Source organism: Xyrauchen texanus, chromosome 38, assembly GCF_025860055.1.
Source record: "Xyrauchen texanus isolate HMW12.3.18 chromosome 38, RBS_HiC_50CHRs, whole genome shotgun sequence".
Taxonomy (NCBI): domain Eukaryota; kingdom Metazoa; phylum Chordata; class Actinopteri; order Cypriniformes; family Catostomidae; genus Xyrauchen; species Xyrauchen texanus.
The window spans coordinates 7,011,215-7,035,646 of NC_068313.1; the positions used below are offsets into that span (position 1 = coordinate 7,011,215).

General features: G+C 37.5%; 1 protein-coding gene across 1 annotated transcript; it reads right to left on the reverse strand.

The window, feature by feature from the left end:
- Positions 1 to 7,930: 7,930 nt before the first annotated feature.
- LOC127631559 (protein FAM181B-like) lies at positions 7,931 to 10,246 on the reverse strand. The gene has a single exon (XM_052109724.1). The coding sequence runs from the start codon at positions 10,114 to 10,116 to the stop codon at positions 9,151 to 9,153; it is 966 nt and encodes a 321-aa protein (XP_051965684.1). The 5' UTR covers positions 10,117 to 10,246; the 3' UTR covers positions 7,931 to 9,150.
- Positions 10,247 to 24,432: the final 14,186 nt, after the last annotated feature.

Here is a 24,432-nt window from a genome sequence, read left to right on the forward strand (position 1 = left end):
AACTTAGAGCAGTTCCCATAGTCTTTGCACAAACAGATGAACCGCATATCTCTTACCGCTCACTTAGTTAGTCCCAGCCCCATGTACCCCAGTCCTTTGTGTTTGTATTTCAGATTTTTCTTTTTAATACATTTGCGTATTTATCAAAAATCTGGTTTTTGCTTTGTCATTATGTGGTATGAGTGTAGATTGATGTGAAAAAAAAAATCTAATTATCTAAAGCTTATTAGCATGAGGCTGCAACATCACAAAATGTGAAGAAAAAAACATGATGAGGTTTGAATACTTAATGAATACACTGTAAAATTCAGTTTTTAATATGTAAGATCTAGAGATTTGGTACTACAAAAGATGACAACTGAGAGGAAAAGTTGCATACATTCTGTGAGAAAACCCCTCTTTCTGGAAAAATGGACTACAAAAATATAAGATGAAAATATATGAACTGCCTATAAATAGGCTTACTCTTAAAAAACATATACATTTTTTATTTATGAGAGCAATATTAATATTATCTAATCTATACGCTCAGATTCAGAGAAAACAGATTGTGAAAAAAAATTGCAATATCTATTCAATAATGTAGGTGCACACAAAGTATGTTCGCTGACACCTAACGGCATAGCTACAGCATCACACAAAAGTAGAAGTTCTCAGGTTCTGATGGCATTGTAATAAATGTGCTATTGCAGTCTTGCCATAATTAAAATGTCACTGATTCTTGAGATAAGGGACAAAACATCTCCTCCATTCAAAAGTAATCTTAATGATAAAAACAAAAATTCTCAGGGCATTTATTACTTATAATTTTTATTAATTTCATTAGAATGTTTTTTTAATGCATGCTCTATAATTTGAAGCACATGTACAGTTGAAGTCAGAAGTTTACATACACCTTAGCCAAATACATTTAAACTTAATTTCTGACATTTAATCGTAGAAAAAGTTCCCTGTCTTAGGTCAGTTAGGATTACTACTTTATTTTAAGAATGTGAAATGTCAGAATAATAGTAGAGATAATTCTTTATTTCAGCTATTATTTCTTTCATCACATTCCCAGTGGGTCAGAAGATTACATACACTTTATTAGTATTAGTATTTGGTAGCATTACCTTTAAATTGTTTAACTTGGGTCAAACGTTTTGGGTAGCCTTCCACAAGCTTCTTACAATATGTTGCTGGAATTTTGGCACATCCCTTCAGACAGAACTGGTGTAACTCAGTCAGGTTTGTAGGCCTGCTTGCTCGCACATGCTTTTTCAGTTCTGTCCACAAATGTTTTATCGGATTGAGGTCAGGGCATAGTTATGGCTACTTCAGTACCTTGACTTTGCTGTCCTTAAGCCATTTTGCCACAACTTTGGAGGTATGCTTGGGGTCATTGTCCATTTGGAAGACCCATTTGTGACTGAGCTTTAACTTCCTGGCTGATGTCTTGAGATGTTGCTTCAATATATCCTCATAATTTTCCTTCCTCATAATCTATTTTGTGAAGTGCACCAGTCCCTCCTGCAGCAAAGCACCCACAAAACATGATGCTTGCAAGCCTGACCTTTTTTCTTCCAAACATAATGATGGTCATTAAGGCTCCACAGTTACATTTTTGTTTCATTAGACCAGAGGACATTACTTTGTCCCCATTTGCACTTTCAAACTGTAGTCTGGCTTTTTCATGGCAATTTTGGATCAGTGGATTCATCCTTGCTGAGCAGCCTTTCAGGTTATGTCGATGTAGGACTTGTTTTACTGTGAATATAGACACTTGCCTACCCGTTTCCTCCAGCATCTTCACAAGGTCCTTTGCTGTTGTTCTGGGATTGCATTTTTCGCCCAAAACTACATTAATCTCTAGGAGACAGAATGTGTCTCCTTCCTGAGTGGTATGATGGCTGCATCCTATGGTGTTTATACTTGCATACTATTGTTTGTGCAAATTAACTTGGTACCTTCAGGCATTTGGAAATTGCTCCCAAAAATGAACCAGACAATTTGAGGACTTGGCTGATTTCTTTTGATTTTCAAGCAAAGAGGCACTGAGTTTGAAGGTAGACCTTAAAATACATCCACGGATAAACTTCCAATTCAGTACCAATTCCAATTCCTCCTATCAGAAACTAATTGGCTAATTGTCTAAAGGCTTGATATCATTCCAAGATCCTTAAATGCACAGTTAACTAAAGGGTGTGAAAACTTCTGACCCACTGGAATTGTGATATAGTCAATTAAAAGTTAAACAATATGTCTGTAAACAATTGTTGGAAAAGTTACTCATGTCATGCACAAAGTAGATGTCCTAAACAACTTGCCAAAAGTATAGCTGCTAATATTAAATATTAAATATGTGGAGTAGTTAAAAAACATTTTTCTACTCCACATCATGACTTCAACCTAAGTATATGTAAACTTCTGACGTAAACTGTAACTTAACCTGTCTTCAGCAAGAGGTCACAGTGTTAATCTGCCAAGTGAAGTGTTTAGAAATGCAACAAATTAATTAATATAAATATAAAATGAAAGGAAGAGATCTGTAAAAGATATATAAAAAAATATAAATCAGGGAATGAGCAGAAGCAGCAGAAAACTGGAGGGGTACACTACAGATATGCAGCTAGCTAATGACCTGAACAGATTTTATTTAAGGTTTAATTCAAAAGATTCCCATGAGGATGAAATAAATAATTTATATGATGTCTCACGGAGCATTACTGTTTTTACTTACTCAACATTTAGTGTCACACTTGGCTTTTTTTATTGATTTTACATCTGCTTTTAACACTATACAACCACTTGTGCTTGCAAAGAAGCTTGTTGAACTGTTCAAATTTAAGTCATAACCTGGTAGATTGAATGGTGAATTTTTTTATCGAATAGGACTCAGTGTGTTAGAGTTGATGGTATTCTATTTTACAAGTTACAGTATACTCCTCCACAGGTTCTCCGAAGAGGTGTTTCCTCTCTCACCCACTTTGCCTATTTTCATACACACTTTTACAATTATTAATGTAGAAAATATAAATTCTAAAGTTTTCTGATGATACAGTCATTGTGAGTCTCTTGAAAGATGATGAGGAGTCTCATGGACCTCTGGTGGAGGACTTTGCTTCTTGGTGCAGTAGTAGTTGTTTAATAATAAATTATGCCAAGACAAAAGATATGATGATAGATTTTGGATTGTCTGCCACCTCTGTCAGTCATACAACTACACAGGGGGTGGACATTGAGCCTGCCTCTGAATATAATATTTGGGGACAATTGTGGATAATAAACTGAATTTTGATCTATACTGATGCAATCTGTAAGATGGTTCAGCAGTGCCTGTTCCCTTTAAGGAAAATTAACCCTTTTAAGGTATGCAGTGTATTAATGACATTATTTTAACGTAGTTTATTGAATCTGTTATTTCGTATTATATTGTGGTGTGATTCAATGATATTACTCTGAGTAGTAAAAATCGACCAACAAGGCTAATAATTTTTTTTTATTTATTACAAATGAGTCATAGAGATAGTGCATACGATACTGAATTGTCCAAACCATCCACTTAACAAAGAATTTGTTCTTATGCCATAAGGGCATAGATATAGAATACCACGAGTTTAAAAATGGTATACATTTACTTTTACTTGAGTACATTTTAAGAGCTGTAACTGTACTTTTAATGCGCCATTTTCCCACCGTCTGTGTTCGCTACCTCCCTGTCCTGATTTTATTTTTATCTATCAACATGATTGGCTAGGGAGAGTCTCGTGACACCCAACAAATTAAATCACATGTCAAAAACTTGAATGGCAGCTGCTGATCTGCCGCCAACTCTTGTGGATGTGGAGGATGCCTCAAGCAGTTTACACTTGAACATCACAGCTGCACATAAAAGGTCCAGTTGCTTGACTGTGTCATGTGAGTTTAACTTGATCAAGACAGATATCAGCATTAATCCTGCCTCTAATTTGAAGAATTAACATATCAAGGTAAATTTCATATTTCTGCTCACTATATTCTGTGTGTCTATAATGTAGCCTGTAAATTAGCTTTCTATCACTGTGATTATTTGTTTTGATGTGAGAGATTAAGGCAATGTTATCAATAGGGCTGGGCGATAAAACAATCTTGATGTTTATCTGAAAAAAGAGAGATGTGGGCGATATCGATGATACTCTTTTGAGTAATTTTCTATACTTAGCCTATATTCTACATCTAGAACAAGGGTGTTCATTACATCGTGACAGCAAGAGTACAACTGGTTGGTTGATCTAGATAAATATTAAATATTTACTATTTATTTTCTGTCGCTGCATGCTGTTTGATTGACAGGTGCTAATGTTTGAATGCTATTGCGGGTTCACGCCTAAATGATCAAATACACATTATAATTCCGCCAATGCCCATCTTGATGAAGCATTAATGTAAACGCAGTCGGTTTGGTCAAAAGTGAACACATGTTGTTAGACGTATCAAATGTTGGACTTGAAGTGTACGTGTAACCGAATTGAGCACTGTCTAGGCTGTATCATATAAAGGCTATTAATCAAACAATAATAACAAGGAAACGACTAAACCACTCACTACTTTTGGCTGAATAACTTGAGTAGCTTTAAAAGTATTCATGTAATATAATTAATTTAATAATAATATTTGTAATAATATTAAAATAATTCAAACTTCAGAAAATTGTGCATCATGCATTAGAATGAGAACACAACTATTGATGGGCTTAAAAGATACAGTAACTAAATCAATGTGGAAAATTGTATCTCAAAAGGAGGACAATGTGGCCCCCCATGTGCTACTTAAAATTAAAATGCTCTCATCATTTACTCACCCTCATGCCATCCAAGATGTCTATGACTTTCTTTCTTCAGAACACAAATTAAGATTTTTAGAAGAATATTTCAGCTCTGTAGGTTCATACAAAGTAAATGGATGCCAACATTTTGACACTCCAAAAAAACACATAATAGCAGCATAAAAGTAGCCTAATCCATGTGACTAATCCTAAATCCATTTTTGCTAGAAATTATTCTCCCTGCCCAGTACATGACGATATGCATGAAGAATGTTAATCACCACAAAAAAAAAAAAAAAAAGAATTAAGTTAAAGTGGAGATTGACTGAACAGGGAAGAGAACTTCATTCGAAATTTGACTAAAAGTTGACTTAAATATTGATCTGTTTCTCACCCAACCTATCATATCTCTTCAGAAGACATGGATTTAACCACTGGAGTCACATAGATTAGGCTACTTTTATGCTGACTAATGTGATTTTTGGAGCTTCAAAATTTTGGCATCCATTCACTCTTTTACTCTTACTTGAGTAGTTTTTAGGACAGGTACTTTAACTCTACTCAAACAATGTTTTTAAGAAGTAACAGCACTTTACTTGAGTATTATTTTTCAGTATTCTTTCCACTCCTGGTTTTTGGATGTTTTAATGTGAAACTTGTCCAAAAGAAATTTCCCAAAGGATAAATAATAAAATTTATTTTTTGTTCCTTTTCTCGTTCCGTTTCCGATGTTCTGCAGTTTCCTTTCCAAATGATAACCAGTTAGAACAAAATAAAAGAATGGCTAATAAAATAATTTTTTTAAATGACAGTACTCTGTGTTAATGGTCGGTGGTATACCGTTGTGAGATACCAGATCTCACAAGACAATCAAGTGAACAGATCTGGAAAAACAAGCTCAAAATATGTGACTTGCCTCACCCAAATAAGCTAAAATAATTTATTAAATGTTTTTACCATTTGGGTGCATTACATAAAAATCAAAACAAGCATAGTAGTATACAGTAGCCTATATACAATTACATCTTTTCAATGAAATGAATCTTAATATAAAACATATCCCCCAAATTGTTTAAATAGGCTATATATTTACCCATTTAAAAAAAAAATAAAATACTCTCTCCAACTGTACATGCATAGGCGCATTTGGACCAAACGTCTTGTGGGCTGAAATTTTAAACAAAGGCTGTGTCTCATTTCGAAGTCTGCGTGCTAGGTAGGACACATCCTTTGAAGGCTGAAGTTTACCCAGTGTCCTCCTTTTAAACAAGCCACTCTTTAATAAGCGAGAAGGGAACAAAGTCCCTCTGGACGGGAATGCATGAGGTACATTTTAGGAGAGTTATAATGATGTAAAGAGAAAATAAAATAGATTTTACAGGTGTACTTTTAGTCTAATACTTGTAAAGCAGTTCAATGGAATGGAGGAGGCGAGAACCGGCTTGACGATATAAACGAAATTTTAATGGTTAACTTAAACAAAAGACAAACACACACACACACCGACGGACATGTCCGTAATGGATCTCTCTCTCTCCCGCACCATCCTCCACAGTTGGCCTTTATCCCTCTTGGAGGCTTGATTAGCCTGAAAAGGGACCAGGTGTGTAGAATCACGACCCAGCCCCGCCCTCCGCCCTGCCACATACTTTATTTTAATTATATATTAATATAATTAGGCCTATACATATTATATACTCTGCACCCATCTACTGAGGTACTTCAACTTGGGAATTAACATTCCTTGCGTTTGAACATCATATTTACGGGAAAATTGGCATAAATTTTCATTTATTTTTTAGGCAATTCAGTTGAAGCAAAGAATTGTTGTGAGTGCCCACGAAGGATACACCTCATGCATCCTCCGAATTCCCATGAAAGCATGTCGCATTCGAAGTGTCCTACTTGCTTTTCTGAAACGAGACAGCCTCGATGATGTATGCGGCCGACAAATGAGATCTCCGGAGGACGCAGCCTTCCAAACGAGATACAGACTTAAAGTCTCTGGCTGTGGTCACAGCTTCAACAAGTCAACTCCGACTTCCCATTGTGACAATTTCTGGTACAATTGTGGGATACACAATTTATAGTTATAGTTATAGAGTTATAGTTTGGCTCCAGTGTACTATATATATTTAAGATGGAAAAATATTCAATTATGTCAGCTCCGTTAGAATTTCCATAGTTGAGTGAAATCAGAATAAATGTGTATAGAATGTATTTGATCACTTCACTTTTTTAGGCCTATACTGAACACCATTGTTAGATAATTGCTTTACACTCTTGTTGGATGGATCACATTAAAATAGCATGCTTTTTAAAGTGTCTGACGGAGTTGACACAAATTACAGTATAAGATGTTATGAAATTATGAATGTACATTTTCAGGACAAATTTTTTTTTATTTTTTATAAAAACCTGTTCCCTTACATGGTTTGTTATGTGAGACCTTTGTCTACATTGCCCATTTTAAAGAAAAACAAAGTTTTGTCCCATATCCCAAGAATCTGTGATATTTCATGAATGAAAGCCCAATTACAGTGGATTATTGTGATAAGGCGATTAATATTCGGCTTGTCCTGATGATGTGGCGACATTTATTTCTGTTTAAAAGTTTAGCAAGCCAAAAAATCTTTGAGCATTTTGCAAAATTATGCTAGATTTTGTGTTGCTACCCTTCATTTGTGATAGGCCGAAACATTGATAAATAAGTAAATACTCATAAATAAATATTACATGATATTAGTTAGATAATTTAAAGCGGATTGAATAAAACTGTTTAACGTTGCCAGTTCAACTTTTAATGTGAAACCAGAGGATAAAACCTCTTTTGGCCAACAGAGGGTGCCATAACTTGAGACAAATGTTACACCTTTTGATCCCTTATTGAAGTTCCTCACCAGTTGAAGTGGATAGAGACCTACTATACATCTATATACTTTTATAAATATGATTGGTATTCAGTTTGTTCTACATAGAAAGTTCACTAATCAACACATGTACAATAAAATATCACTGATATTGATAAAAAAACAATATGCATACAATGAGATCATCTCTGTAATAGACATAAAGACCAGCTTTATTTTGTCTTTTTACTTTACGAATGAACAGAACTTTGATTTAGTGCCCCAGATTCATTACCAGAAAACAGACATCAAGTATCAGTTCCACCGAAAAATAAAAAATCTCTTGAAATCTGTAGTATTGCTGATACCATTTGATAACTTAATGCAAATAACTTGACGAGTAACACTAATTTTAGCATATCAATTACTAACACAAATTTCATCCTTTGCTGATTCAATTTAAGACCACAACTAAATATTAAAGTATTCAGTAGAGTAATTTGTTTTAATTGTTTGTTGCTTTCCATTCCATTTGGAAATGTCTAATAACTAATGTAAAATTGTGTTTACTTTAAACAACCATAAGGCTATAGTGTTACAAAAACATTGTACAATTCCTTTCTTAATTGCTGCATTTATGTTTTGTTCCCTTTTATGATGGAAATGATCGTGAAACATTTGTATATTACTACTATAAATATTGCCAATACAAGTATATTATGCACAATTTTCCCACCTCCTTGTTCATCTTTACCTACTTACCTTTTACATTTTTTTGTACATATTCTATAAAATAACTTTATTTTTTATGAAAGTATACAGTAGTCCAGAGTACCAAAAACATTAGACCATCTTCACTGAACTTTAGGCAAAGTAAAGTAAATTCCTTCAGATACTTTGCCTTAAGATAACTGATAAGTCATTAAAGATTAGTACACATAAAAAACTATAAGCTATAGATGAACAAACAGTGTTTAAAATAAGAATGCAAACAAATTGTCATGATTGCCACTATTTCAGGGTGTTTTTTTTGTTTTTATCTAAATATGTCTATAAAAGTTAACCAGCAAATAAAAAATAAAAAACAAGCAAAACCCCCTGAGATCTGTAACAAATTTCTGGATAGTTTTAAACTGCTAGTATTACCAGTAAATGCAGAACCCATGTTAAAATTGTTTCAAGTACACGTTAAAACATTATTGTGTCAATTTGTGAATATTGTCTTGTAGTTTTACATACAGGGAGCAATAAAATGAACTGCTAAGATCTGAGTAGTTTTGCTATTTAATGAATAGAACAGTGAATTTATTATTATTATTTATTATATTATTTACTATTTTATCATTAAGTTTTGGAGATATAAGGTCATCATAGACATAATAAACCTTTCCTTTAAAACAAAGCAATGTTTTAAAAAAAGATCCATGAGCAAGTTTGGATGCAAATGTTTCAGGATCAAAAGGGCAATTACATTACAAAAACAGCATAAGCATTTTTGTTCTGAGAAAAATGTCTGACTTAAAGAGATGGAAAGCTCATTCTGTTGTATCCATTCGTCAGATCATAGGAGACCGGAGGTGCGGAGCACTCTGAAAAGAAGTTTGGAAAGGGAAGTGCACAAGGTGAACTCTGTTCCAGTGGCACAGCGCCAGTAAGGTCTATATGACTATAAAGATTTGGCTGCAGCGTCCGCATGTCCCCAGTCTTTTTTGAGGTGCCATTACAAGTACCCCAAGGCTCTGTGTACAAAAAACCACCAGTTACAAAATTGTGCGATTCATTAGAAACCGGTTCAGGGCCTACGGTCACCTCATGTTGGATCCTTATAGGTGCCGTATGGAACAGCTCTTGCTCCGAGAAAATGTTGCTGTAATCAGGCCCAAGAAGCTCTAAGAACTCTGCTGCCTCCGGAGTATCACGCTCCAGGTCTTTGAGCGACATGCCAGATGTAGATGTAACTCTCGAGCTGTTGGCCGGCTCTGTAAAGAAGGATGGTGGAAGGTTTCGGTGCCGCAGTGGGGGCTTCTTGGCCCTTTCTCCTCGTACATCCTTTGCTGGGTTAAAAAGGGCAGCCAGACTCTTGCTTTGCAGGTTGGTCTGTATCCCGTCCTTCTTGGGTGGCGTTTTGCTGGGCAGGTTGCTGGTTGGGGTTTGGGGCGAACCGTGTTTCTTACATGGCTGCTGGACTGGTGCTGTCCCTGGTGAGATGGTACTTGTGCACCTTTTAATCTGCTTCTGCAGGTACTTGCGGTGGTTGACCTTCCTCTTGGACTTGACATGTTTGTCCAATGCAAGTTTGATGTTACTGGATGCTGAGTCAATAAAGCTAAGCAGGTCTCTGGTGGTCTCCCGAAAATCCCCTTCGCAAGCCACCTCACCCAGATGGCCCTCTTTCAGACCCTTCTCCATCTCGTACTCCATGACTGAACAAGGAAAGCAGATGTTTAAGAACTGGGAGTTCATGATGGCAGCTTGAATAGCCATCTCACTCTCCACCACAAATGCAACACCTTTGCCCAAGATGTTTGAAATAAACCTCAAGAGATCCTCAAGACTTTCTCTAAAGCATATTGCTTATCTTGACTTCCTGTGTGGCTTGCTTACACTTAGTCCTGCTTTGGTCAAATTCACAGTTCCTCTCCGCTCTGCTGAAAGCTGGAGTTTGGGGGGAAGGGAGGATTATTTTAGGAGGCAGAGCCAATGATGTCAGGACATTAAAGGGGAGTGGACGAGGGACCCTGGGACTTAACTCTTTGCTGATGCCTGACCACCTGCAAGTAAGAGGGATTTGTTTGAGGCATCCCACTGAGCAACAAGACAATAGTCAACTGTCTTGGCCACTTTTTATTGTGCATGTACATGGGAATGCATTTGATTAAATAAAGTGATCTATTTGCTGATATTGTACCTTCATCAACTTGTTGGGTTACAAATGTTTTTATAAGACTTATAAAAACAAACAAGACAAAGTTTATTTAAAAAAAAATAGCAAAATATGTTTTCAAATTAAACAGCTGGATTTTATTATTAGCTAGTAAGTAGACCAAAATCAGACATTTTCACATAAACTTATTTGCAAAGGGGGTAATAGGAGTCAGTTTAAAGAGAGATCAACATGAGGACTGTATAGTCTATGGTGGTTAGAGCCCTGCTAATTATTATGTGAATTTAAATAAACGTTTAGCAGCACAGCTGCCTGTGGAGAATTTGATCACTTTTATATGACAAGCAATTGATGTGAACAATTATAAATAATTAAACCCTAACCCTAAATATAATATTTATTGATGATGTTTTTCAGAAAAGGGTTTTTAATTGTATCATTTTATTCTATATTTCAAATTTTTATAAATATTTATATATTCATGCAAGTGGTTTCACTTAAATTTTAAGCCATACATTTAGGTTATGAATGCCTGCAAGTATTGTAAAAACTTAATCAAACTTTGACTAGCAAGATTATGTATGATAAGGGGCAGTGTGAATACTTAATTGCAGATATAAGCCTTCGGACAGGTACTGTTGTTTTCCTGTATGCTCCTCTAACTTCCTACATGTTTCTTAATCTGTTTGTAGTGGAAGTTGATTTTATGTGCATTCCCGCACCAGTGGGAATTTTAGCCTCTGTCTGACAACTATTATAAGCTGCCTTTGACATACAGCTCCACATGGTCTAAATAGCTTCTATTCTTCCTCGAGCAGTGAAAGGGATCTTTGTGCCAGAGATTCATTAAACTGCACCTCACAGCCCCTTCGTAAACTGAGGCTCAATAATGAACAGTCGATTTAACTAGAAAGGCTGCCGGAGCTGTTAAATTAAAAAGGAATAAAGTGCAGTTCAAGCCCAGTGTGCCAGAAGAAATGTTAACCTAAAGAAATCCAGACTATGAGCAGAATAGCTGCTGTAAACAATTCAGCATTTGCAGGAAGTTTCTTGGCCTGCAGCAAATACTAAAGAGGGATCCAACTCAAGCAGTTTTATAGCACAACAAATGGATCCTGATTTCAGTTAAAGTACTTAGAGGATGTAGCTCTGGTTTTGAGCATGGTAATTGTAAAAGAAGAGAACACTTGAGGATGGAGGAATTAAATATCTCTCAATCACTCTCTGATATATGTGTGTGTGTATATATATATATATATATATATATATATATATATATATATATGTCAATATATTATTTTATGTAAGTATTTAACTTATGTCACCATTTAAAAGAAGTTCATACATGTTATAGTATGGTATTGCTTTTTTAAATGGTACATGACAAAATATTTCTGTTTAATATTCCAATCTATCAATTATTTTTTTCAAGCATTTAAAGGCGTTTTTTGTCTTTTTCAATTTAGATGTACAGTATGTATAAATGTATTACTTTCTTTTTAATTTTCTTTTATTTACAAAATTGTGTGTAAATGAATGTCTTTTATTTATTTTTTTGCAGTCCCTTTCTTTGTTAACTTTTATTATATATATATATATATATATATATATATATATATATATATATATATATATATATATATAGAGAGAGAGAGAGAGAGAGAGATTGAGTATTGATCTACTCAAAATGTATAATAATAATAATAATAACTACATTCTGGGAAGATATTAATTGACATTATTATCATGCTCACTAAGCAGTTACAGCACTTTAAGAGATTTACCCCTGGCCAAACTAGATTCAGTCCACTAAGCTGTATTTTACCAGGCATTAAAAATGTTTATGGCAGCCCTAACAAAGTTTCTTCTTTTATCGTATTCATTCCACTTTGCATGTCATGAAATCACTTGCCAAAGGACAATTTCTGTATATCCCTCTTTCTTTTTCACTTTGAGAGCTTTCCCAAGGAAATCTTTTTTTTTATTCCTCCCATAAGTGCATTTTAAGGTGAGGCTGTGAATCACTTGAATGTTGGAAGGAAAAAAAGAAAGTCTTAGCGCTTTTGAGAGAGGGGGGACCATCGAGAGATTTATTATCATGTAAATTGCGATGGAGAAAGGGGACAGTGAAACTGATAGCAGTGATCTAATTATCTTTAGCCCAGCTCAAGCCCTGGCCATGAATGGGGGTCCCAGAGAAGCTGCCATAGCCTCACAATAAACTGTTGTACCACAATAAAAAATTAAAAATAGCAACAGTGTAAAAAATAGCTTTTATTTGCAAATATACAGGATTCTCATCCAAAGTTCAGGCTATTTTAAACCACACATCTGTTCCCCTCAACACAGAATGAATGTGATAAGTATAATATTTCACTGATTCTTGAGATAAGGAACAAAACAGGTTTAAAATCTCAGCTTAAAATTTTCCATCTTTACCATATTTTGTATACTGGAGCCATTTTTTTCTCTCAGTTAAATCTACCTCTCTAACCTAAACTAAAATGCCAATATTATTCCACAATTTTTTACAGAAATGATCACAATGGGATGACGGATATGACATGTTGAAGCTGTGACCACACAGACTTCAACGTTGTTTCTTTCAAATAAAAACAAAAAAAGATTAAACTTACCAGAACATGTGTCCTACTGTTGCATCCACCATGAGCAGGAAGTGGGAAAGGGGTACTCAGAGACCATCACATTGTCTGATTTATTCAGGATCTTTTTTAAATCTGTCGGAGTTGACGCAATGTGAGGACACAATTTTGAACGGTAGTTTTTTTATAAAGTTTCTTTATGTATTATTTGATATCTTACATATCCCTAACTTTCATTTGCTATTTATATTTATGAATTTGTTATGTAGGACATGTTTTGTTCCTTATCTTAAGAATCAGTGATTTACTATTACAATTAAATTGACAATATTTAATTGTCAATTGTCAATATATAGGTTTCCTAAACTTTGGGCAAGTTTATCACTGCAGATTTCTAAAGACTTGTTAAAATATTTTTTCACACTCTCAATATTTGTCTTCTAACAATATCCAAGTTCATGCATGACAGGAGATTTATGTAACATTAATATTTTTTTTTTTTTTTTGTGAAAGTCATGAAAATTCCCACCTAAGTGTCAGTTCCACCACATCTCAAAATCTGTTTTTTGTTTAATAGAATTACATGGTAACAATTATGGTGATGGAAATGACATATCCTTTTTGTCTCCATTGTCTTGCTAAGGCTAATTTCATAGCTAAAATTTTATGTATCCTAAATAAACCTAATTAAATACTGCATTATTTGTAATATTACAGCTTGTTTAGAAATTATTTGCACATAGATATATATAGTACCTGCCACAGTGCAACTATTTGCACTCCAATAATCTGGTGGAACACACAGTTTCCAGTTTATGACAAACTACCACCTATACTATGTGTAAATATTAGAGATGTAAAGGTATGAAAATTTAATATCAAGATTATCGTGACCAAAATTACGTTATTATATAAATCTCTGAAATTCTTGATTCTGGTCGCTCATCATGAAACTCCGGCTTTTTCTCACGCTCTCTCCTTTCATACAAACACAACTGATGCCATCGTGCGTCTCTGCTATATTTATCGATTGTATTGAAAATTAAATCGGAGGACTTACGTATTTGTATTGGACGATTGTGTCGTAGTCTGCAATGGATTATAAAATAATTAAAGAACAGGTCAAATTTTAAGACATTCATCTCAAATCACTATTTCACGTCCCCGTAATTAATAAAAGCTGTTTATTAGTTGTACATCACTTAAATGTCGCACATAATTGTTATTTGATACTGTCTTGTTTTCTTGATCGTTTGTCTTGGCTCAAAGCGATCCACTTGCTAGGAACTGTTTCATTGCGGAAGCTTGTGTGTTTTTTTACAAGTGAGATAAGAAATTATTTCAACCTAATTATATATAATTAATAATAAAAAACACAATATTTTGTGTCCAACTGTTTACTTTTCCTCATACTTGTCCCCAATTCATGCACTGAGCAAAAAGTTAACTTACCTTGCAAGCACTATAAAATGGTTGTCACGAAGATGACTCACCAGATTGGACGCAATGACCCGTTTCGCAGCAACTTTCCTCTGGCAAGCTCTGCAGACAGACATATTTAACATCTTCTACTAATTTTCCCTCAGTATTCCTATAAAATCCAAAATATGACCACACTTCTGATTTGGTCTTCTTGGAAGGTTGGAAATTCTCCAGAGCTGTCATTGCCTTCCACTATGTTTTCACACTAAAAAAACAACAATAACACATGCTGCACCCATGCGTCAGACTCATGCTGGGTGTGTGTGGACAGCATTTATTGCGAGTTTTACAAATCACAATAATCGCGCACGGTTTTAATGATAATTAAATGTGACACAGTAATACGTACCGTCAGGGAATTTTATCATGGTTTACCATGAAATGTAACCATTTCATCCCTAGTAAGTATTTAAATAGGAGTGCAAATTGGGGTACTCTAATTCAGACTCGAACTTGAGTCCGGCTCACAAGTCCAACTTTAATGGTCTTGGACTTGTCACGGACTCAGATGCATTTTCACTCGAACTTGACTCAGACTCAAGCATTTGGGACTTGGGATATTCTTCAGAGTTCAAACGATGCAGTGAACAAAATAAATATATAAAAATAACGAAATGGACACTCTGTCTACAAGCAGTTGTAGCACCCCCTGGTGTTGTAGATGTAGCCAGAGTTTGTTTCACCATGTTGAGCAAACACACCTGAAGAGCTGCACACAGTCAACCAATATGCTTAAATGTTACTACAGAGACTGCTGTATAACATCAAGTACCGAGATGGCTGCCACAACGAACACATAAAGACAGGTATGTAGCCAATGTACTAGAATCTACAAGGCAGTTTCGCATGGCACAGGACCTGACAATTGGTAAAATCGCATTCGACATTTGTGCTGCCAAGATGGTGCTTCACCGTGGTTTCATCATGGTTAAGAATTTTATTATGTCAAGTCACCCACATCATATCTCTCACAGTTTACTAAAACAACCTATCAAAATAAAAAATTAAGAAAAATATTACTACTGGGCTATTAAGTATTTTTAGGAGTAATGTATCCACACATGTAGGCTTCTGTTTTCTCTTGTGGTCCACACAGTGTTGTCAACTTAAACTTGTCCTTGATGAATTTACTGCAACTTTTTAAATCGTCAGAGGAAAACAATTTTTATTGCTAAAGCAGACTGCAACTCTGAAAAACAGATAAACTGCACCAATTGATTGTTTTTCTATTTTAAAAGCATTGACGAGCTGCTTAAAATACGTTCTTTTACAGTTTATTTTCCACAATAAAATGCACAATGTAATATAAATGTTATTTTGGACAGCTAAATGTTTTGATTATAATTTAATTATAGACTGGGTGAGCAGTACATCCCGGTTTATTACACAGGACAGTCCCTGTTTTTGGTAGTGTCATTGATTATTTTTCCCTCTTAAATTAAATATCCTAATTGTCCCTCTCGCTATTGTCTCTGTATCGTTTGCAGAGAAGAAAATAAATGTAGTTGCGTTGCACGTTGATTTGACGACACATTAATTGTAGTCTTAAGCAAATCAGCTGAAATATATCTGGTTACCATGGCAATGACTTCATGTGCTTAGTGCTCGCACTCTATATCATCCTGTCAGTCAGTGCAAATGGCCAAAATAATGCAAAAATGCATTTTCAACAACGAGCTGAAAGAAGCCAATCCATGTATTCGTGCAACACGTGAAAATGTAGGCGGGGTGTTTTCTGAATGTTAATTTTCCCCACGATCATGGAGGTAAATCAGACAAGTGTCACATTCAGACAGCTAAACTGCACTTTTTTCATAGGACAAGCATTAAAAGGAATATTCTGGGTTCAATTTGGGTTAGTTCACCCAAAAATGAAAATGATCCCATATTATCCCCTCAAGCCATCCTAGTTGTAAATGACTTTCTTCTTTCAACCAAACACAACTGGAGTTATATTCAAAAAATATCCTGTCTCTTCCAAGCTTTATAATCGGAATGAATGCTACCTTAGATTTTGAAGCCCAAAAAAGCTCATCCATCCATCAAAAATGTAATCCATACAACTCCAGGGGGTTAATAAATGCCTTCTGATAATAAATGCCTTCAGCATTTTTGTAAGAAAAATATGCTTATTTATAACTTTATAAACTAGAATCACTGGCTTCTGGTAACGGCTGTCTGCACGTTCACAAGAGAGTCCAGTTCCGGCGTATAACGTAGGCGTAGTGTAAGCTCCGGTGAAAAGTGACGAACGCAGAAGCGCAGAGGATAGTGGAAGCCAGTGAACGTGCTGATTTTGTGTTGAAATCTGTACCTGACATGACAAGTCCACTCATAATTACACATGCAATATGAAATTAAATGGATAGAACAGGCTACATGGAATTTGTAAAATGTGGTTAAAAGCTAAAATGTGGTTAAATAGTGAAAAACGAAATATAAAATAAAAAATACATATTCACAAACTATATATAGCTGAAGTTTGCATACCCCTTTTGTTTTAGGCCTATAGGTTTTCACGCCCCTTTCAGAATTTATACCTTCAGTATAAATATTTGTATAAATATAAGTATTATAAATACAATTATTATTTAATTACTTATTTTTAAACACGATTCACAATCGTATTATATCAAACTACACAATGATGACTAAGACATTATAGATATTACAGTTAATGTTAATTAATTAATTAACTTCTGTTAATGCCTGATCTTCTGTAAAGCTGCTTTGAATCTATGTGTGTTGTGAAAGGTTTGTGTGTATGTTCCCTTTACAAAAAGCTTCACTACGATGCTGCGCTGCTAAGCGCCATGGGGAACAACTCTAATTGTGACCAAGCTGAAATAGTGTGTGTAACACGTCAATGAACATTGACCGGAATTTATAGCCTCGGCTGATGTAATCATTAGATGCACCTGCGGCCAGGCTATAAATGGATACGTCACCAGGTGTCATCAGAAACTCTTTTATCAGAGCGATTCTGTGTCTGTGTGTTTCACAAACCCTGTCAAAACTTTCTTTCCTCTGTTAGGAATTAGAATCAGTTAGGCAGTGTGCAGTGAACGTTGTTCTCTTTTCTCTTCTGTTTAGAAAATATTATATATATATATAAAAAAAAGAGAGAATGACTGAAAGCCACAAACGGTGCATGTTCCTCTCTTCTCGCTCTATAGCTGAAAACGACACACATCAGTTTTTGCTCCGTTTGTTTGGGGGTAAGAGCACGCTGCTCTCGTGTTGCAGCAGGGCGGGTGCGAGCACTGCGATTTGCTTTAACAGGCAGAGTGCTTCGTGCTCGCCTCACTTGCTTCCGGGAGTCAGCACTCACGAAAAAAAAAAAAAAAGATCGTTCGTGGGGCTCTTGCATGGATTTGGCTGAGGAGCAAGAGACGGCTTGATCCCTTTCTCTCACTCTCTCCCCAAACCCAGCTGGTCCTTCACATGATCTTGAAGCGCGTTCCGACGCTTCTTCGGCTCATGAGGTGGATCGCAATTCTCTTCCCGCCTCCGAGCTTTCCGTCCGAGCTAAAAAATCTACGGAGGAATTGCTCGATGTTGTTACTCGTGCGGTTGCCAGATTGGACTGGCCACGCGAAAAAGAGACCCCCAAACGCTCCAAATTAGGGGATAGATTTTATCTTCCAGTCTAAGAAAGGGAACGCCTCATGGGTCCCTTCCCTTTCTTTGATAACCTCCATGAAGAGCTTTTTCGCTCATGGAGAACCCCTAAAAAATAAAAAAAATAAAAATAAAAAAATATATACATATATATATATATATTTTCTTCCCGTGTTCACATACCCTCGATGTCATTATATTCGACTATCGTGGGTGCTGAGGCACGGGGGTATTCAGTGATGCCGCCGGTCAAAGAGACGCTTGCGGGCTCTCTCTCGCCGGGCTTGGCATCGTCACTTAAGAAGCCCTCTCTCCCCTCAAAGCCTTGTAGGACAACCTCCACTTTAGTGGGAAGGGCTTATCAAGCAGCAGGTCAGGCTGGTGCTGCTCTGCACACTATGCTGTTTTACAGGCGTACCAGGCTGACCTCCTGGACGACCTGAGTGTGGGTTCTGCGCTTGACGAGCAAGCCTCAGACCCACCTCAGTCCTGACTGAAGGGAGGCACAAAATCAAAGCTTTGCAAGTCGTGCTCCTCCTCCCAGGGATTGGGGACAGTCTCGCCGCCCTCGCCAGCCGGTACCCTCCCGGTACCCCCTCGAAACCCCTCCATTCCCGCCACCTCTTGGTGTTTCGGGTTGCAGAGGCTTCCGTCAAAATTGGGTGTTTTCGCTGTTCCTGCATTTTATTCAGGACGCGAAACACCCGACAACCCCTCAACAGGAAGTGTTAAAATATAATACCCATCTCAGAGATCCTGGCAGCATGGAAACTTCTGCCGGATATATTCTTTTCTGTGGGTCTTATAAGGGCGTCAGGATTTAATTCACTCGCCGCTTTTCCGTGTTTCCACGGCGTGTTCTCACTACCGTAAACCGGATTTCTTTTTTTATAAAAACAAAAAACTCAATCTCCTGGTTAAAGGGGCCATGTTATGTGTTCCCCTTCCAGAGAGAGAGTTAGGTTATTACACTAAATACTTCCTGTTTCCCATGGAGGGTGAGGGGTGGCATCTGGCTTAGATCTTAAAGCTTGAACTACCCATGGGTGTTCAAGTCCAAGATGATGCCTGTCAAGACGGTCGTGTCTCAAGCCCTACAACTCATTTGGCTGGTCACCATCGATCTTATGACACACTTCTATACTTCATTTAGAAGTTCTGCCACAACATGGAAATTTCCTGAGGTTCACTTCTGGGGGCAAAGTCTTCCAGGGTCAGGTTCTTTCACTCAGCCTAGCCCTTTTTACCCGCACATTCACAATGCATTATGTAGCGCTGGCTCCTTGCAACTCTGGGGCATCTGCATTCTGAATTATGTAGACGACTGGCTGATCCTAGCGAAGTTCCAGGAACTGGCAGTTCAGCACAGGGACATCGTCTTAGCACATCTGTTTCTCTGGGGTTGAGGCTCAACGCCAAGAAAAGCGTCCTCTCTCCCACTCAGAACACTGTCTATCTGGGCATCGTATGGAGTTCAATCACAATGCGGGCACAACTGTCTCCCGCTAGTATTGAGTCCATTCAGATCACCCTGAGCAAAGTCAGGCTAGGTCAAGGTTGCACTGTTATCAGTATCAACAATTTCCAGGTCTCAGGGCGAACGTGTCCACGGTGATCCCTCTGGACCTTCTGCTCATGAGACCGTTTTTGTTGTGGCCAAAAGCCAGGGGATTTCTTCCAAGGGCCAAAACCCCTAGGCTAAATAGGGTTACGCCCCTCAGGCTTCGTTCCCTTTCTATGTGGTTCAGACCCCGGTTTTCTGCCTTGGGTCCCACTCTAGGTGCGTCTTGTTGTCGCAGGCTGCTAACGACAGATGCCTCCCTGATGGGCGGGGTAGCGGCCTTAAGTGGTCGTCCAGCTTAAGGGGATTGGAGGGTCGTCAGCTCGGTTGTCACAGTCACTGTCTCGGGTTGATGGCTGTATTTCTGGCCCTGAAATACCTCCTCCTGAGGCTGCCATGTCTTGGTGCGGGTGGACAATACAGTGGTAGCCTCTTACATAAATCATCAAGGAGACCCACGTTCTTGTCAGCTGTATTTCTGACACGTTGGGTTCTCCTTAGGGCCCAGGGCAAGCTCCTGTCACTCAGGTCAGTTATATCCCTGGATGCCCGTATATGGGAGCAGATTTACGGTCCAGACAGAAAATACCAATGGGGGAGTTAAGAACTCCACCCTAAGGTAGTAGTTGCCCAGAGTTCGCCAGCAAGGGTTTTTGCCTCTTACTGATAGCACCGCGCTGGCCGAACAGGGTTTGGATCTCGGAGCTAATCTCTTCCCTCGACAGCTCGCCTTGGTCGATTCCGAACAGGAAGGATCTTCTATCTCAGGCACAGGGCAATATTTCATCCCTGCCCCAAATTGTGAAACCTTTCATGTCTGGCCCCTAAGGGTACCGAATGAGGTTCACAGGGTTTTCCCTTGAGGTTATCGAGACCATTTCAAGTGCTAGGGCTCCCTCCACTTGGAACTGATCTTGGTAGATTTTACAGGGCAGAAGAGGACCTCTTCGCCTCTGTTGATAGCGCAATGTCTCCTCTACTTCTCCCCGAGTCGCCCAGCAACCCCATGGAGGGGCTGATCGTAGCACAAATGCACCTGCATGCGTTTCCATCTACTAAAGTTCTTATTACAGAACCAGCTAACTGCCAGTTTGCTTCAGTTCTGGATTTTCTGTAGAAAGAACTGTCAGCGGGCACTTGCCTCACCACTGCCAGGTTCTATGTGGCCACTGCGGTTTGCCACGGCTTGGTGGGCGGGGTGCCCTCAAAGAGGCATCCTCATTATTGCCCGGGCCTACGAGGCGCACGGTCAAGCTTCGCCAGTAGGTTTTAGGGCACACTCTACCAGAGGGCTCTCCTCCTCTAAAACATTGGCTAGAGGTCTCCCTCTGCAGCAAGTTTGTGATGCGGCAGGTTGTCCTCTCCGCTCACATTCATCAGTTTTTATGACTAGTTTGTGTTGCGATAGGGTTCTCTTCGCACACATTCATCAAACTTTATGGGCTAGATGCTTTGCTACTCCGGACTCTTATGTCCTTGAGTCGACATCTCAGCCCATGCCTAAACAAGTTTGTGATGCGGCAGGTTGGTCCTTTCCACTCACATTCATCAGTTTTTATGACAAGTTTGTGTTGAGATCGGGTTCTCTTCGCACACATTCATCGAACTTTATGGGTTAGATGCTTTGCTACTCCGGGCTCTTATGCCCTTGAGTCGACATCTCAGCCCATGCCTAAACAAGTTTGTGATGCGGCAGGCTGGTCCTCTCCGCACACATTCATCAAAATGTAACGGTTTAGATGTTTATGCTACAATCTACATCTCAAGCTCATGTCTGAGACCTCTCGCGTTTTTGTGAGTACACTGCACAACCGTAGGGGTCCGGACAGCCCCAAGTGCGGTGGTGTGGGTATTGCGTTCCCCATGGCGCTTAGCAGTGCAGCATCGTAGTGAAGCTTTTTGTAAAGGGAACGTCTCGGGTTACATGTGTAACCCTTGTTCCCTGAAAAAAGCGGAACGAGGTGCTGCGCTGCTTTGCCGCACTGGGACGTCCCAGGACTGCTCTTCAAAAAGAAGTATCTGACGACACCTGGTGACGTATCCATTTATAGCCTGGCCGCAGGTGCATCTAATGATTACATCAGCCAAGGCTATAAATTCCGGTCAATGTTCATTGACGTGTTACACACACTATTTCAGCTTGGTCACAATTAGAGTTGTTCCCCATGGCGCTTAGCAGCGCAGCATCTCGTTCCACTTTTTTCAGGGAACAAGGGTTACACATGTAACCAGAGACGTTTTGTGTAGTACTTCCCGTCAAAAGCTACATTACACAAAATGTACCGTATTATACGCAAATCATCCTGTTCAAAAGTTTGCATCCCCTTGGTTCTTGTGTTGCCTTCTTGAGCATCAATACATTTTTGCACTTTTTGTAATAGTGTATGTGTCCATCAGTTGTCCTCAGTGTCAAAAGCTGGATGTCTATATCATTTAGCCACTTTTGGGAAGAACTCAAATGTGCAGAAGTGGCTGGGAAACCAAAGAATGTACAGTAATATTCTTAAGAAATGTGAGCAGCTTCAGCTCAGGATAAAGCAGGGACTCAAGAACAATTATTACACAAACATTCATTAATTATAGAGAAAGCGGCACACAATATTTAAGAGTTTGCTCTCATGCCAGGAGCTCTAAAGCTTGTGTGCAGTCAGTCTCATGAACGTGCACAGGAGATCCATGTTCGGTGAAGAGTTTCATTTAATAATACATCATATTTCCTTTTTTTTTTTAATCACCAAACCTTATCGTATTCCTTGAGAACCAGTCATAAGTCGCATACAATAATTTGATAGACTTCTGAATTAAACTTTTGCCTTCTTTTGACGCTTGAAGATGTGGTCCATAAACTGCCATTGTGCGACATCACTGAGCAAAGTTTTATATTTTAATATTTAAAATATTATATTATAATATTTTATTTTTCACAATATCTCAATTTCTAAACTTTAGAACAGGATAGGTGCACAAGCAGTGCGTAGAAGTGCCCTACATGTTCTGTGAAATAACAATCATGTCCATGTTAAATGCCCCTAATATTAGCAGTGGGATTTACCAGTGTTTTCATGTTTTCATTTGCAGTCAAGTTGTGAGATGTAACTTCTCAGCGGGTGCTAATTACTAATGTTGACTCATTATTTTCCCAAACCAGTCGGCAGATAGAGACAAAAATGAAATCTCAGTATATATATATTTCTTATCATTTAAGATAAAACTAAATTGAAAGGACAAATTGAAAATTCGAAACAATAATAACTCTGATTATAATGACTAATGCAACTTTCACATTCTTTAGTCTATGTTTCAGTGGAGGGGAAAAAGCAACAAATAACTGAAATGTCAACAGAACGCAATAAGTGTGTTGAAGGACAGTTTTGTCTTCATATACCTAAAGCATATGCTTTCATTCTGAAACCACTTTGAAGTTTGTTCAGCAGGAAACTAATCATAAAATATAGTGATGTTTTTGTTACATTTATATTGACAATTGTGTTTTCTTAGTTGTGAAAGTTAAAATAAGCTTAAAATATTGATGTTCAGTTTACAGTTTAAATTTAAATTCAGATTCATGAACAGATTCATTCGGCCTGTTATGGAATCTGTCTTGAGTCCGACTTGGCCCCTTTTGGACCTGGACTCGATTGTTTAAAGACTCGGACTCGACTAAGGTTGACTCAAACCCAAAACTAGTGCAAGTACTATCTGCCACTATTTGCACCAGAGTCCAAATAGCTGGCATTACACAAAAATATTTGACAGCAGAATGCCGTAAATTACTTGTCCCAAAGTGCCATATATTTATTTCCTCCCAAATGAATCAATTCAAAGTTGGACTGTATTTTGTCCAGGAAAAGCAACATCTTAAGAACATAACATTAAACTAATTACTTTTTATAGCTTCTAAATATACACTAATGTTTATACTTGGCCCTTTAATTTTCTTTCTCAAACAGTCTCCACCCCTCCAATTCTTCAGCCCCCCCCCCTCACACCCCTTCTCCCCCACTACCATCACCAGACTAATGGCTGAGATTTTCCCATCTTCCCATACAGCTCTTTTGGCTTGATGCACTGATTCCGGAAACAAGTTTCTATGGCCACATAAAGGCCGAGGGGATCAAAGAGGGTGTGGAGTGGAATACTGATGCCAAAAAGAAAAGGGAGAAAGAATTGCATGGCATTAAAGAAAAGAGGCCAACGGGATTTCTTAACACTTCAACTTCCAAGAAATGCACAGCCTGGGTCTAACATATGAGGTTGAAAGTAAATAGACCAATGATGTGATATATATATATATATATATATATACATTATGAATACAATTATTTGAATTATTTATTTATTTATTTTTTTGTGGTCAGAAACATCAAGGTGGTGCAACTGTAGAGAGTTAACCAAAAAAGGCCAAAATTCTTCTTAAGTGGCTTGTTGTATTTCCATTAGGGCTGTCAATCGATAAAACATTTTAATCTAATTAATTACATGGTGTCCCGATTAATTAATCGTGATTAATCGTATATACAAATATTTGCTGAGAAAGCCCCTCATATAACAATATTTCAATATATAAAGATTATACATATTAATATCAATTTATAATTATACATAGTTATCTTTAAATATGTAAAAATTGTATATATATATATATATAC